Source organism: Carassius auratus, chromosome 24, assembly GCF_003368295.1.
Source record: "Carassius auratus strain Wakin chromosome 24, ASM336829v1, whole genome shotgun sequence".
NCBI lineage: Eukaryota > Metazoa > Chordata > Actinopteri > Cypriniformes > Cyprinidae > Carassius > Carassius auratus.
In genome coordinates, this window is record NC_039266.1 from 21,576,228 (window position 1) to 21,592,441 (window position 16,214).

A 16,214-nucleotide genomic window follows, 5' to 3' on the forward strand; every position below is an offset into this window, starting at 1 on the left:
ATCGTAAACACTCGTCCGCTGATCTGAGATCTGCTGACCCTGGGCGCAGCTGAAGGACGACTCGTCCTTGTGCTCCGTTATCACTTACAGATATGCAAACCCAGGGCTTTTTCTGTTTTCAGCCATCAGCTCCGAGCCTCGTTTATTATTTTCTGTCCTGCTGATCCTGAAAATCTGTAACTTAAACAAAGAGAGAGAGTGAAGGAGCCTCCTCTGATTTACTACAGACCGAGTGAATCCTGGAGAAAATAGAGCTCCACTATATCACTGATCTTCTACTTTAAACAGAGCGATGTGTGCTGCAAATGTTTTATGATAAATAGATTGTGGTGTTCCTCATTTGCATGAGTAAATATGCATGCAATGCAAACTCTGATAAAATAATAAAAATAAAATAAAGCCTGTTGCAAGATGAATCTTTTAAAACATTTAAAATAAGTCAGTCGATAAAATGCAACATACCTTTTATATATTGTTACTATCAATACTTTTATTACTACATTACATTAGCTCATCCCACATTTTAGTACTGTTAGTTGAAAAAATATATAATATAAAACTGTATTATATTAGATTATATTAATTAGTTTAAAGATTTTTATATGGAAAATGTATAATTAAATATTATATTTGTGTTTGTAAAATCAATTAATTTATTATTTCTTATTTTATTTTGATTTAACTTGTATTTTAGTACTATAATAGTTAGTCAATTAATTAGTTTCTAATGAAAATTACTTTTAAAATTACTGCAAAATTAATTTTGCTTTGTCAATTTTATTAGATAAAATTATTTTATTAATATATTTTTTTGTCTGACTTCTCCAGATAAGTCTCGAAATAGACTTTATTTTCTTTATTTAAAGTTTGCATTGCATTAACATTTATTTATATGATTTTATCCAAATATAATTAATTATTCACTTAAACTATGTTTTATATTAATAATAATAATAATAATGTTCAGGGCCAAATAAGAATATTAGAATGATTTCTGAAGGATCATGTGACTGGATTAATGTTGCTAAAAATTCAGCTTTGAAATCACAGAAATAAATTCAGTTTGAAAATATATTAAAATAGAAAGCAGCTATTTTAAATGGTAAAAATATTTCACAATATTACTGCTTTGGCTGTGTTTCGGCTCCAATGAACACAGGCTTGTGCTGTACTGACCAATGAGATGACACTGTGATTTTATGCATTAATAATTCAGGAACACAATTGTTTTAGATATTTTCAGCTTTTTAAGATTTTTGTTTTTAATGTTATTAAGTGGAGAATTATTGAGAAATGATGTTATCAATATTGTAGAATAGATAACATGATTGCATATTGATATTGTTTATATAATTATGCTGGTGATGATTACTGTTGTTGTTAATACTTTATTGAAATGTATCTATAACAAAATGTATATTTTTATATATATATATATATATATATATATATATATATATATATATATATATATATATATATATATATATATATATATATATATATATATATATAAATTTATATATATATATAAATATATATACATTTTTAAACAATATTTTTAATAATAGTAATGTAATATGGTTTCATTAAGTGAAAAAAAGATTGAGAAACAGCAAATGCTATCAATATTCAAAGTTATAAATATTGTAGGAATTATTTTTGATTTGTTTATATAATGATCATTATTAAAATAATACTTTAATAATAATAATAATGGTTTCGTTAAGTGGAGAAAATTATTGAAAAACAGCAAATGTTATCAATATGCTAGTCTATCAAAATGTATAATGTTTTATATTGTGTAATGCATATATAATTAATACTTTTTAATATTTAATAACATATATATAAGAATTTTAATGTTATATATTCAATAATATATATATTTTTTCAATGTTAGAGATAATTGTTTAATATTTATTCATTTGTATATATTCAATAATAGTAGTTGTAGTAGTATTTACATAACATATTGTTATATATTATTATTTTATAATACAATAATTATATTGCATTTAACTTATAATACTAATACGAATGATTATTGTTGTTGTTTTTGTCGTCCATTGAGAGTAACTCTCTGACCTGATTGTGATTGTAAGTGTTTGTGGTTTATCTGCTCAGGCCCCAGTCATGCCGAGGTGGAGACGCACGAGTGTTTGTACTTCAACATTAACTGGGAGGTGGAGAAGACGAACCGCAGCGGCGTGGAGCGCTGTGAGGGAGAGAAGGACAAGCGCTCGCACTGCTACGCCTCGTGGAGGAACAGCTCGGGCAGCATCGAGCTCGTCAAGAAGGGATGCTGGCTAGACGACTTCAACTGCTACGACAGGTCAGTGCTAACACGCTAACGCTAACAAACACACCTTAATACAGGAGACCCAAACCACAGAAACAAAAGATTACCTAAGGTAACATTAACATTACCTGGAATCAAATAAAAAAACTATTTTTTTTTTAAGTAAGTTTAGTTTGAAATAAAAAAAATTTTAAGAACTAATTAATAAAAAAAATTTTTTTTTTAAATAAAAAGTAATGAAAAAGCTAATAAAATGACAAAAACACAACAAAATTACTAAAACTTTCTAAAATTAAAGTTAAAATGTAATTAAAAATAATATGCAAAATATTGACCAAAATTCTGTAATAGTATATCGATAATAGTAAACTAAAATTGCATCATTGATGATAATTATTTATTTTAATATATTTAATAATTAAAATGTATAATTATATAATAGTGTATATTTTGTATGTAATTAGAATGAAAGTAGTAGTAATAGTTTTATATATATTTTTTAAATTAAAAGCTTACTAAAGTTAGTAGAATTAAGTGAATTTAAGTGAATTCGAGAAAAAAAACTTATAAAATATATAATAATTTTCGAAAACTGAAAAGTGTAAAGAAATGTAAAAACTAAATTCTAAGTTGACAAATATTTGTATATCAGCGATATTTAAATAACACTGCATCAATTATAATGTAAAAAAATTATAAATTAATTAAAATTTTAATAGTTAATTTAAGTACTCAAATTAAATGGAAAATAAAAAATCGGTGGTACTAAAATAACACGGTTTCTTTTATATTTTCTCTTATAGAAAACTTGGAGGTTCTTAATTCAAAGTAGCCCTGCAAAATTATTTAAATATCGCAACATTCATATCGCAAGGGCGTGCGATATCTGTATCATCTTAATAATAGGCTACTTAAGTCAAAACGCTGCAAAAGGTCAACGTTATATCTAAACGCATAAAGCAGAGATTTGACTGACGTTAAAAAGAGATGGATATTTTTAAATAAAATTTAAATAGATTTTACACGCTTTAAGAAATATCGTATCATATATCGAATATCGCATTTTAAGCAAGGTATCGTATTTAGCGTTTTTCGTCAATATTGCACAGCCCTCATTTAAAAAGACGTCTTAAAAAGTTTCTCTTTTAACATAACGCTTGTGTAACTTCTCCAACTTGAGCAAAGTTCAGATTCATATCGCTTGCCTAAAAATCTCCATAACCCAAGTTCATTTTAAAGTGTTTTTAAGAGTACTCTCCAGCTGAAGCAGCTCTCATCATCATTTCAGACGATTTTTGAGACGAGAAATGATGAAAAATGATGACAGCCCTGGGTCACATATGTGCATTTCTATACGTCTACAGTTCTGGAGTTAGTAAGCGGAGCTGAATGCGTTCTGACCTTGAGCTGTGTGGGATTGAGTTTTATACAGATAGATGATATTAGATTCCGGCCCATGATGCATTGCAGCGAAGCGTCTGCGTGTCATTGGGTTCAGACGTAGCTTTGCAGCGTCTTACATCAGATAACAAAGCGACTCGGCTCTTTCTAAGAAGGGACGTCTTTGATGGTTTGATGTTTGTGGAATGAATCTCGCATCTTCAGACTCGTTATTTAATGTTTGAGTTCATTCACTGCTGACCTACTTACAGCGAAGCCGAGTGGAAACCAGATCGCTCGTGATATCGAGGACGCTTTGTAGAGTTAAAGGTACACTGACATCGATTCGGTTGATTGCATTTAAACCAGACGAGTCAATGTGGACATTCATTAGATTTAAAATGTGTTATGCAACTCCAATAAAACATGGTAGTCTTGTTGCTTTTCACAAAGTTTTTCACAAAGTTTTTCACTAAATTGTTTTAGTTTTTATTTTTACTCTATTTTTTATTACCATTAATACTACTTTATTGCTATTTTTCCTTTTGCATTTCATCTTTTATTCTAGTTTTATTTAGCTTTTCATTTAATTTCAGATATTTTTTAATTTTTATTCTATTTTTGTTTTGCTTTTCAGTAATTATAGATATTTTACTTCAAAACAATTATTTTATTCTGCTTTTCAGTAAACTGTATCCTATTTTTGTTTTGCATCTCATAATTTTTTTTTGATATTTTACTTTTTAAACTTATTTTGCTTTTCAGTAATTATAGATATTTAACTTTAAAAAAAAAAGTATATTCTATTTTGTTCTGTTTTTCTGTAATTTTATTTTTAAATTGTATTCTATTTTTGTTTTGCTTATTAACGTTCAGATATTTTACTTTTTAAACTTTTATTTGTTCTGCTTTTCAGTAATTTTAGATATTTTACTTGTAAAAAAATGTAATTCTATTTTTTTTCTGCTTTTCAGTAATTTTATGTATTCCAGGTTTTTTACCCATTCATTCGTTTAAGATATTTCACAAGACACATTTATTTATTTTTGTTTAACTACATTTCATACATTGTAGTAATTAAAAAAAGATTTTAAATTAGCAATTAAATATAAAAAAATAACATATGTTAATTTATTAAAAACAAACAGATGGATAAAGAATGAGATATATTGTGAATAATCTTATATACACCACCAGTCAGAAAGTTTTGAACCGTAAGATTTTTTTTTTTAAGCAAATAAAAGTATTAATTTCTATATTTTTTTTTTATATAATAAAAAACGGACTCCAAGCTTTTGAATGGTAGGATGTTACAAAATAATTTTAAGAATGTTAATTCTGATCTTGGGATCTTTCTATTCATCAAAGACTTATTAAATAAACAATTAAGAAATAAATAATATTAACCAACAAATAAGAAAATAAACATTTATATATTTTATTAATAAGTCAATAAATAGTTTAATTTGTATTTATTTTATGTTATGTATATTATTTTAACATAACTTACTGTATAATACAAATAACTATTTATTATTTGCTTGCTTGTTAATTTTTTAATTTACTTGTTTATTTTATATTTATATATTTTATTCATTTGTCAATATATATTGTGATATTAATTTATTATTTAACTTATTTTAATACAAATAATAATTAATTTCAGTAGCCATCATTGTTGAAATAAAATATTTATTTATTCGATTTTTTTTAATATTGTTTGTTTACTTATTTTATATTTATATTATTTATATATTTTATTTATAAGTCAATACACTATTTGAATTAAAATGAATTTGTATTAATTTGTATGTGTAATGTGTGTGTGTGTGTGGTTCTCAGACAGGAGTGTGTGGCCACCGAGGAGAACCCGCAGGTGTTCTTCTGCTGCTGCGAAGGCAACTTCTGCAACGAGAGGTTCACACACCTGCCTGACGTCAGCGGTCCAGGTGAGAGACCCTCAGACCAGCTCCAGAACTCTTCACAGAAACATCCATGCTGCGCTTAAAGGAAACCCTTCATGTGCATTTATTTATTCATTGTTAGGTTCCTTATTTTTAAATATTTATTTATACATTTATTTATTTTAGGATACCTTTTTTTTTTTTTTTTTACAGATTTTATGGTAATCTATTTTCTTCTTTCTTTTTTTTTTTTTTTATAGTGAATTTATTTTAAATTAATTTTTAATTTATTTCGAATTTCTTTCTATTAATATTTATTTTATATTTATTTGTAATTTTATTTGTTTATTTGTATGCATTTTATTTCTTTTTTATCTTGTGCCATTTATGTAAATTTAGTGAATATATTTTAATTAAATTAACATTAATCAATATATTCTTTTTTTATTTTTTTTTAAGTGATTTAATATTTGATATATAATTGTTATATTTATTTCCTTTGGTATTTGTTATATATGTTTTTTTAATTAATGCATTGTATCTGTTTATATGCATAGTCTTATTTTTTTTGTAATTTGAAGGTATGTATATGACTGCATCATAATGGTGTGTTTGTCTCTCTCTCTCTCTCTCTCTCTCTCTGTGTGTGTGTGTCTCTCTCTCTCTCTCTCTCTCTCTCTCTCTCTCTCTCTCTCAGTGATCGAGCCGCCTCCGGACGCTCCGCTGCTGCTGAATCTGCTGCTGTGTTCTCTGTTGCCCGTCACGATGCTCTCTCTGATGCTGCTGCTGGGTTTCTGGATGTACCGGCACCGCAAGCCTCCGTACGGACACGTGGACATCAACGAGGTCAGTCCGTCTCCACGAGCTTCTGATCGCTCTCTGATCTGCGGCTCCATCTACTGGAGATTTAACACTCGTTGCACCTGCTGCAGTTTTGGGTTTGAATTCAGCACAATTCAACCATTTTATGAACGAATGAGACATTTATGTGTAATTTATGTATAAACAACACACTCACAGAAACGCACACAAACACACACACAAAGAAGAGCACACACACACACACACACACAAAAACACACAAAAACAAGAGCGCACAGACAGACACACACACACACACACACACACACAAACAAGTGCACACAGACAGACACACACACACACACACAAAAACAAGTGCACACACACACACAAAAACAAGTGCACACAGACACACACACACACACACACACAAACAAGAACACACATACACAATCTCTCTCTTTCACACACACTCACACACACACACAGAGAAACACACACACACGCACAAACACACAAATTAAAAGTTCTTAGCAATAAATATTTAAAAATCTGGATTAAGATGCCGTGAAAATGTAACTTCCTGTAAAGGATTAATGAAGCATCAATCAATCCAAAAAGATAATTGATCGTGTCAGTTTTCTATCGATAAAAGCTGAAAACGGGTCGCACAGACCCGACCCCGTACGAGGGTTAAAGGTCATGGCTGATGGGTGTTTCTGCTGTGTTCAGGATCCGAGTCCGTCTCCTCCGTCTCCTCTGCTGGGTCTGAAGCCTCTTCAGCTGCTGGAGGTTAAAGCTCGAGGACGCTTCGGCTGCGTCTGGAAAGCTCAGATGATGAACGAATACGTAGCTGTGAAGATCTTCCCCATTCAGGTAGAGGATACAGACACAGTGTGTGTGTGTGTTAGAGGAGCGCTCTCTAAGCTGTGTGTGTGTGTGTGATCTTCAGGACAAGCTGTCGTGGCAGAACGAGCGGGACATGTTCTCCACGCCGGGCATGAAGCACGAGAACCTGCTGCGCTACATCGGAGCCGAGAGACGCGGAGCAAACCTGGAGACGGAGTTCTGGCTCATCACAGAGTTTCATGAGCGGGTGAGGGGTCAGAGGTCATCAGACTTCAGGAGAATAAAGTCTGACGTGTCTCAGTTTCTCGTATAACTTTGATAATTTAACTCTGTAAAGACTGGCATGAGGAAAAGAAATATTAAGAAGACGGAAGAAGAAAAAAAATTTAATATATATATTAGATGTGAAGTAGGTTAAAAATGACAAAAAATATCAGTTTTATGCTTTCTCATATTTTACTAAAATAACTAAATAAACATTTACACTTAAAAAAATACTTACAAGAATAAAAATGTCAACCAAATTACCAAAACGGTCAAATAAAATTAAAATAAGAGAAAATGTAAAAATATTATTTATTTAAAATTCTATATATATTTAATATAATAAAATATGATATATATTTTAATATATAATAAAAACATTCTTCAATCTAATTTAATTAAGAAGTAAAAAAAATGAATAAACTAAATACAAAAATAAATAAATACTAAAACTTTCACAAAAAATAATATATATATATATATATATATATATATACGAAATCTAAATGTAAAATAATAACCACATTTATAATGGTTAAAGATAACACTTGAGTGGAATAATTTTGCGCAAAAGTGTCTCTGTGTTTATTTAGGCTCATTATTGTTAGCATCAAAGCTCCGTGTTTGTAATATATTGAATCTGTCTGATATCAGGGTTCGCTGACGGATCATCTGAAGGGGAACGTGCTGAGCTGGATGGATCTGTGTCACATCGCGGAGACCATGGCCTGCGGTCTGGCGTATCTTCACGAGGACGTGCCTCGCTGTAAAGGAGAAGGTCCTAAACCGGCCATCGCTCACAGGTCAGTCTGACATCCCATGATCCTTACACAGGTAACTGCAGACGGATAAATAAATACAGTCCAGCATAAAGCAGGCTTCCGACTGTTTTAAAAAAAGATTCAATGGCATTATGCTTTTAGCTACGCTTCATGTAAAAGCTAATAAAGTAGTGTTTTGATCGCAACTCTGGAGGTTTAAGTAACGGCTGTGATTCTTCTGCTCCAGAAGCGCCACCTGCTGTCAGAAACTGGATTTACAGAGACTTGCATTACATTTAGCTTGTGTGCGGTTTCTGACTAAAACAGAGCGAATTTGCATGCATTTTGACCAATTGATTAAAAAACAAGTTAATGTGGATTCTACACAAAATTCGGATAAGTTATGTAGAATAATTTATGGAGCAGATAAAATGCATTAAATCAGTTATCATTTTGACTTAACCCTTTTCTTTATTTAGAGGCTGAAATGTGAGGTTTACCATTTTATGAAACCTTTTCACAGTTTTATTTGAACATTTTGTTCATGCAATTAGATAAACTATTGTCATTCGTGTTGTCATCAAAAAATACATATATTAAAAGCATATTTCTTTTGCACAACATAAAAGAAGGTACAAAGCTGTTTTGGTTACTAGTGACTTTTATTGCATGCACAAAAAAAACACTGATGTTGCTAACTATTTCCTTTTGTATTTAATATTTTATGTCAGGCCGTTGTACCCTAAACATTTAACTCAATAATGGCTTTAAATAATCTTTTTGGGGTATTTTTGCAGGCAAATTTAGTTTGAAATTAATAAGTTTAATCGCAGCATCCTGTAATTAATTCGATTAAAACTTTAAATCGACTGAAATCCCTTGTTATAATCGATGAAGCACAAAAAAACTCTTATTTTGCATTGCGTCGACACTTTGTTATATTAAGATGATTTGTGCTGAACACTATAATGTTACCTCAACCAAAAAATTCTAACTTAAACTCCTCTGATTCAAGAAATCAAGAGATATGTCTGTGATTGGCTACATTGCTCAACGCAGCAAAAACACGTTGAGATAGAAATCGATCTCCAGAACGCAAACCATGATGCACAAGTTCGTTTTTATTGATGATGCTTGCATCTCTCCGTCCACAGAGACTTCAAGAGCAAGAACGTGATGCTGAAGGCGGATCTGTCGGCGGTGTTGGGGGACTTTGGGCTGGCGGTGCGCTTCGAGCCGGGGAAGCCTCCGGGAGACACACACGGTCAGGTCGGGACGCGCCGCTACATGGCTCCTGAGGTGCTGGAGGGGGCCATTAACTTCCAGCGGGACGCTTTCCTGCGGATAGACATGTACGCCGTGGGACTGGTGCTGTGGGAGCTGGTGTCACGCTGCAAAGCTGCAGACGGTGAGCATCCGATGCTTCAGATTGTTCTCCTTTGCTGCGTCTCAATTCGCCGACTTATACTATGTCCGAAAAGTATGTTTGTATGTTATTTTGAAGAATAAGTACATATTTTTGAGTATGTAGTAAAATAGCAGGCAATTTTTGGGACGTCCGATTTATAGGGCTGCACAATTAATCGAATTTTTTATTAAAATTTACAATTACGGATGCCACAATTACGTAATCGTTCGAAGCGGCAATAAATCGTTCAGAGTCCACTTATGTTATCGTGCGTGCTTAAGATGTTAAAATGTTATCTTAAGGGGTTTTCCCGTTATTTTCATTTTAGTTTTAGTGTAACATTATAATACTATTCATATTTTAACTTTTTTATAATTGGAAGAAACCGATCTGATCTTGACATTTGAGGCTTAATACTATAGACAAGTACTAAAAGTTTTTCAGTTGGTGTTTTCAACTTGTTTATTTTCATATAAAAATTCGCCATGCAGTTTCATCAAACAATGGTATACATATCATCCAATGAAAATTGTGATGATCGTAATTAATAATCAAAATTCAGATTTCAAGGGCATTATCAATTTTATTTTTTCATAATCGTGCAGCTTTACTACTTTGTCATAACTGCGTCTATAAAGGACGCTCTTTTGATTAGTTATGTGCATCATGTCACTATTTAAACTCATCTTGTCAAAGTTAACATCCTCCACATTTTGTTTCATTTTATTTCCTACCATATTAGAGAGAATTTAGTAAAAATGTAAACTTTAACATTTTTCTTTTTTTTATTATTGTGAAATCCGTTGTTCACTGGCTCTGAATACACGCACATACAGATAAGTCACTGTCTAAAAAGTGTATGCATCGTATCTGACCAATTCTGAGCATTTTTCTTTTGCATACTGTTGCTCCAGCTGCTTATATTGTTTGTGTGCTGTGTTCCCTCAGGTCCTGTAGACGAGTACATGCTGCCATTCGAGGAGGAGATCGGCCAGCATCCGTCTCTGGAGGATCTTCAGGATGCGGTGGTTCATAAGAAGTTGCGGCCAGTGTTTAAGGATATTTGGCTCAAGCATTCAGTGAGTGACATGCTTCCAAAATTCTCTTGTATTTTTGTCATCTTTAGTTATATACATTTTTAGTAGTATGTAATCTATAGAGAGAAACATTGAAATTAGTGTCATATTTTTTTTTTCTTGTATTTTTGTCATGTATTGTAGTTTATATACTTTTAGTAGTATGTTACATATATAGAAAGATTAAAATTAGTGTAATTTACTTGTATTTTTGAAATTTTTAGTAGTTTGTTATATACTTTTAGTAGTATGTTACATATCTGTAGAGAGAGAGAAAGAGATTACAATTAGTGTAATTTACTTGTATTTTTGACTTAGTAGTTTGTTATATACTTTTAGTATGTTATATAGCGAGAGACATTAAAATGTGTGTAACTTGTATTTTTTACATTTTTTGTACTTTGTTATATACTTTTATATAGCTAGAGACATTAATATTTGAGTAATTTTCTTGTATTTTTTTACATTTTTTGTATTTTGTTATATACTTACAGTATTATGCTGTGTATTTTTGTCATTTTAGTAGTTTATGTACTTTTAGTATGTTATAGAGAGAGAGAGTGAGAGAGAATAAGATTTAAACTAGTGCAAATTTCTTGCAATTTTTACTTTTAGTATGTTATAGCGAGAAACATTAAAATTAGTGTAATTTTCTTGTATTTTGACATTTTTTTGTAGTTTATATACTTACAGTATTATGTTGTGTATAGAGAGAGGCATTCAAATTAGTGTAATTTTCTTGTATTTTTTAGTTGATGTACTTTTAGTATGTTTTATATATATATATATATATATATATATATATATATATATATATATATATAGAGAGAGCGAGAGAGAGAGAGAGAGAGAATAAGATTTAAATTAGTGCAAATTTCTAGCATTTTTGACTTTTAGTAGTTATATACCTTTAGTATGTTATACAGTGAGAGACATTAAAATTTGTGTACTTTTCTTGTATTTTTGACATTTTTTGTAGTTTGTTATATACAGTATTGTGTATAAAGATGGAGACATTAAATATATTTGTGTAATTTTCTTGTATTTTTGACTTTAATAGTTAATGTACTTTTGTTTTTTATATATATATATATATATATATATATATATATATATAATATAAATTGAGAGAGAGACAATAAGATTAAAATTAGAGCAAAATTCTTGTATTTTTGATTTTTTTTTAGTTTTTTTTTAGTTTGTTATATACTTACAGTATTATGTTGTGTATAGAGATAGATACATTAAAATTAGTGCAATTTTCTTGTATTTTTGAGTGTTTTTTTTATACTAGTGTGTGACAACTAGCTGTGTGTGTTGTGTTCAGGGTCTGGCGCAGATGTGCGAGACGATCGAGGAGTGCTGGGATCACGACGCCGAGGCGCGGTTATCAGCCGGCTGCGTAGAGGAGCGAATCTCTCAGATCCGCCGCCTGATGAACGCCACTACCTCAGACTCCCTCCTTTCCACAGTCACCTCGCTCACCAACGTGGACCTGCCGCCCAAAGAGTCCAGCATCTGACCCTCAGAGGATCCCGAACCACATCCAAGCAGCTGCTATTTTATCCTAACATTTTTTTAACTTTATTATTATTATTGTTGTTATTATTATGGTTATTTTTCTGATCGGACCAGTAACTTACCAGCACACTTCTCTACTGTATTTTTATCATCAGAGCAAACGCAGAAGATTTTTAAACATGCATTCAGGTGCCGACAAATGAATGCTCACGTACCTCGACGTTTAATTTCTGCCGATTCCGTTGGTTTTTCTCGCTCATCATCTTCTGGTTTTTCCGTTGGGGTCGCCCTGCGACGAGCAACCAGTTCATCTGAAGATTTAACAGTGCTGCAAAACCCCGCGAGGATCATTAAGACTGTTACACGCGCAACCAGACCTCCTCGCCGGGATTTCACTTTCCTATTCCTCTTTTTCCGACAGTGTGCTATTCGAAAAGTACGGAAAACGTGTCTTTTACGGAACTAACGGGTGTTGAGGAACACAATGGAAAAGACATCTGGACTAATTCCTTTCTTTCTTTCTTTCTTTTTTGTTTGGGTTTTATTTGGTGGTGACTGTGAACGGATTGGTGGGCTTTTATCGACTGGATATGGCTGGAAACTCTTGCATGTGGAAATATGGGAGGTTTGGTACGGAAATCTTTCTCAGGTATCCAGTGTCAAGGGTCCATGACTGCCTTTCCCACATCATTATAGGACAGAGAGAAATATAACGGTGCCCTGATGAGTTTAACACTAAAACATGCAAGACGTGTGTGTGTGTGTGTGTGTGTGTGAGAGAGAGAGAGAGAGAGAGAGAGTGTGTGTTTAGTGCTGAGAGTTTGTTGAAAATAGAAAAAGAAGACCATGATAAGTTTGGCCCGTGCGGCTGTATGAACGCAAATGTTGGTTTTCCCTGTCTAGCTTCTCTTGTAATAATGCAACATGTGTTTTGTGCGTCCGCAGTAAAGGACTGAATCCTCGCCTGGGTCAAATTCCGGGTCAAAACACCTCAAAATCAAAGGAAAAGAAAATAAGAAATAATGTTTGTTGTAAATAAGAGTTTTTTTAGGCGCATTAATTGTGGCATTATAATTAAGCACATTTTCCTTTATATTCTCATGATCGTAAAGCAGGTTATTTCTGATAATTTCATCATCCTCAGTGTTATTTCATTACTGCAATGCTTTAATTTATGATGCGTTTTACCCCAAACTCCAATGAACATAATGCATCCGGTTTTATTGCTTATTATTATGATATATTTTTTTGTGTGGTAATTCTCAATTGTTCTCTATATTGACTACATAAATTCTTATATAATAATTTAAACTGATTTTAATTAAAAAAATTTTTTTTAAATCAGTACAGGCAGAACAAAAAAAATATTAAATGATATTAAAACATATTACCCTCAATTCTCACGACTGAAATGCATCGAGATCCCAATTTTTATTTTATTTTTATTAGTAGTATTATTGGTATTATTTTTGTAATTATAATTCTCAATGTTGATGTCTCCAAATCAAATTTTTACTTTTTTTTTTATTATTATTATTTTTTTGGGTAATTCTAATTATTCTCAATTTTCTAAATTGTTATTACTATAATATAAAAATGAATCCTGGTTTTAATTAAAAGTACTGAAAAACAACTACTGATTAAAAACATTTCTAAATTATCATTATTATTTTTTTTTGGTAATTACAGTTTTTCTCAATTCTGATTCTAATTATTAATGTAATAAAATTAAGATGAATTACGTTTTTAAAAAGCAGTTCAGGCAGTCAACAAACACTGCAATCTAAGTATCAACAAAGATATTTTTTTTAGGGAAATGTGCTTAATTGTTGCGAAAATATTAAATAATGCAAAACATCTAAATGTAGGCAAAAGCGAAGTACAATTTCTTATTTTTTTCTTTGACTTTGAGCTGAAATATAACCCTGTTTTAAGCGATTCCTCCCAGGAAGTTTTGGTTTTGTGTGTTTTGGTCTGGTCCCTTCATGTATTACCTCTTTCTAACAGGGACCAAATCTTAGATCTGACCTCCAACGATGTTGAGACTTCAGTTCGGGGCTTAAAATTATCAGAATGTCAAACTTCACTCTGTCCAGGTTACGTTTGACTCATTAGCAAAGACAAAAAACCCAAGAATGGTATTTATTTTGTCTTAAGAGTGGCTAGTAATCCACGTTTCCATATGCCATAGCTCAAGAGTGAATTTCCACAGTGCTGCTGCTGTTTGGATGAAACGTTGTGATATTTTCTGTATCTTCTCAGTAAAGTTCATCCTCCGATGCAAACGCGCGTCACCAGACATTCAAAAGGCTTCCGAGACGAACGAGCGCAACTCTAAACAATAAAATTAGTCGTGAAAGGACAAAAAAAATAATTATTAACGCTATTGTTCATGAACCACAGACCACCTCAGACCAGAAATACCTCAGATTTTCTACGTGTTTGACTTCTGTTATATATTTTGTTAGTTGTGTTGACTTGTAGTAAGTATATTTTGATGTAAGTTGGCTTTTATGATTAGGAAAGATGTTTTTGGAGAAGTAAAAAGAAGAAAAAATACAAAAAAAAAGAAGTGCTACTAAGTTGTGTTGTATAAACGAGAGAAACCCTTGATGTAAATAGCTGTAAACAGTTGTAGAATCGTGCTGAAACAGGGCATTATTCTTCTTATTCTTCTTCCTGTCTCTGACTTCACGGGACATTGAACCTTAAACGTTTGGCGCTTCTTCCAAAAATTTGATTGTATTTCCCTATTTTTACTTGCACAATTTTTTTACCTAACCCTTGTGTGATGTTACGAGGGACAAAATTGAACCTATCGTTCAAAAGAAACCTTAAAGGGATTCAAGTTCACCAAAAATGACAATTCGGTCTTTTACTTTTTCTCAAGTTATTAAACCTGCATGACTTTATTTCTTCTGTTGAACACAAAAGAAGTTATTCTGAAGACCTAAACGTTGTCTGTAGCCATTGACTTCCACAGTATTTTTTTCCCTTCAATGAAAGTCAATGGCTACCTTACATCCTTAAAAATATTGTTTTCATAACATGATTTTTGGAAACCAAACAATTGTTGGTAGCCAACTACTACTTTTCTACTACGAAAGACAATGGCGACCTTTAGCTATTTGATTCCCAACATTCTTCAAAATATCTTATTTGAAAAATGTTGGGAACCCCAAAAATTGGCCGTAGCGATTGCCTTCCATAGTATCTATATATTTTCTTTCAAACTATGGAAGTCAATGGCTACCGTCAACCCCAGAGCACCATCTTCTGTCATTTTTGGGTGAACTGCCTCTTTAAGAATTGACTGTGAAGCCAACGCTTACCAAATGACCTCGACCAAATTTTACCAGTGATTTCACAAAGATTTTCAGGGCCAAATGAAGGTTCGGTGTCCCGAACGTTTGTGCCATTTCTCTGCTCTCTGTACCCATGATGCACTGCAGCGGTCGCTTCGACTTCCTCTCAAACCCAGCTCAGAGCTTTAAGTTATCCATTATGGTGCCATATATCATGAGTTGAAATGAAAATCCGTCTTTGACAACTTTTTGATTGACCTTTTTAGATCACAAGTCACCGGTTACATTTTTTAATTTTAATTATTTTTTAAATTTTTTTTGTTTATTTTATTTTAATTTTTTCATTAATTTAATTTTTTTTCATAGATTTTATTATTTTTATTTTTTTATTAATTAATTATTATTCATTATTTCTGGTGCGATTCATTGGTCTTTTTTGTTTTCGGTTGCGATATCGTAGCATTATTAACGTTGCGATGCCCAATTCTGGTGAGCCGAAATCCCAAAGTGCCAAAGTAGCGCGTTTCCCAGCGATGGCTCGTCCAATCACTGGTCTGCTTCACGCATCCGCTCTGCATCTCGATACTTTCAGGAAACTGCGTTCTCTTCAGGTTAACCCGGGAAAGTTCGGATTGGTTGCGCA

The 16,214-nt window shown here is 31.8% G+C and overlaps 1 protein-coding gene across 1 annotated transcript in view; it reads left to right on the forward strand.

The window, feature by feature from the left end:
* Positions 1-15,868, forward strand: part of LOC113042624 (activin receptor type-2B-like) — a 33,061-nt gene extending 17,193 nt beyond the window's left edge. The window contains exons 2-10 of the mRNA XM_026201604.1: positions 2,128-2,335; positions 5,525-5,631; positions 6,284-6,432; positions 7,120-7,263; positions 7,340-7,483; positions 8,155-8,303; positions 9,416-9,669; positions 10,618-10,748; positions 12,073-15,868. Coding sequence (XP_026057389.1) covers positions 2,128-2,335; positions 5,525-5,631; positions 6,284-6,432; positions 7,120-7,263; positions 7,340-7,483; positions 8,155-8,303; positions 9,416-9,669; positions 10,618-10,748; positions 12,073-12,267 — 1,481 coding nt within the window. The 3' untranslated portion in view covers positions 12,268-15,868. The remainder of the gene's footprint in view (positions 1-2,127; positions 2,336-5,524; positions 5,632-6,283; positions 6,433-7,119; positions 7,264-7,339; positions 7,484-8,154; positions 8,304-9,415; positions 9,670-10,617; positions 10,749-12,072) is intronic.
* The last annotated feature ends 346 nt before the right edge of the window (positions 15,869-16,214 follow it).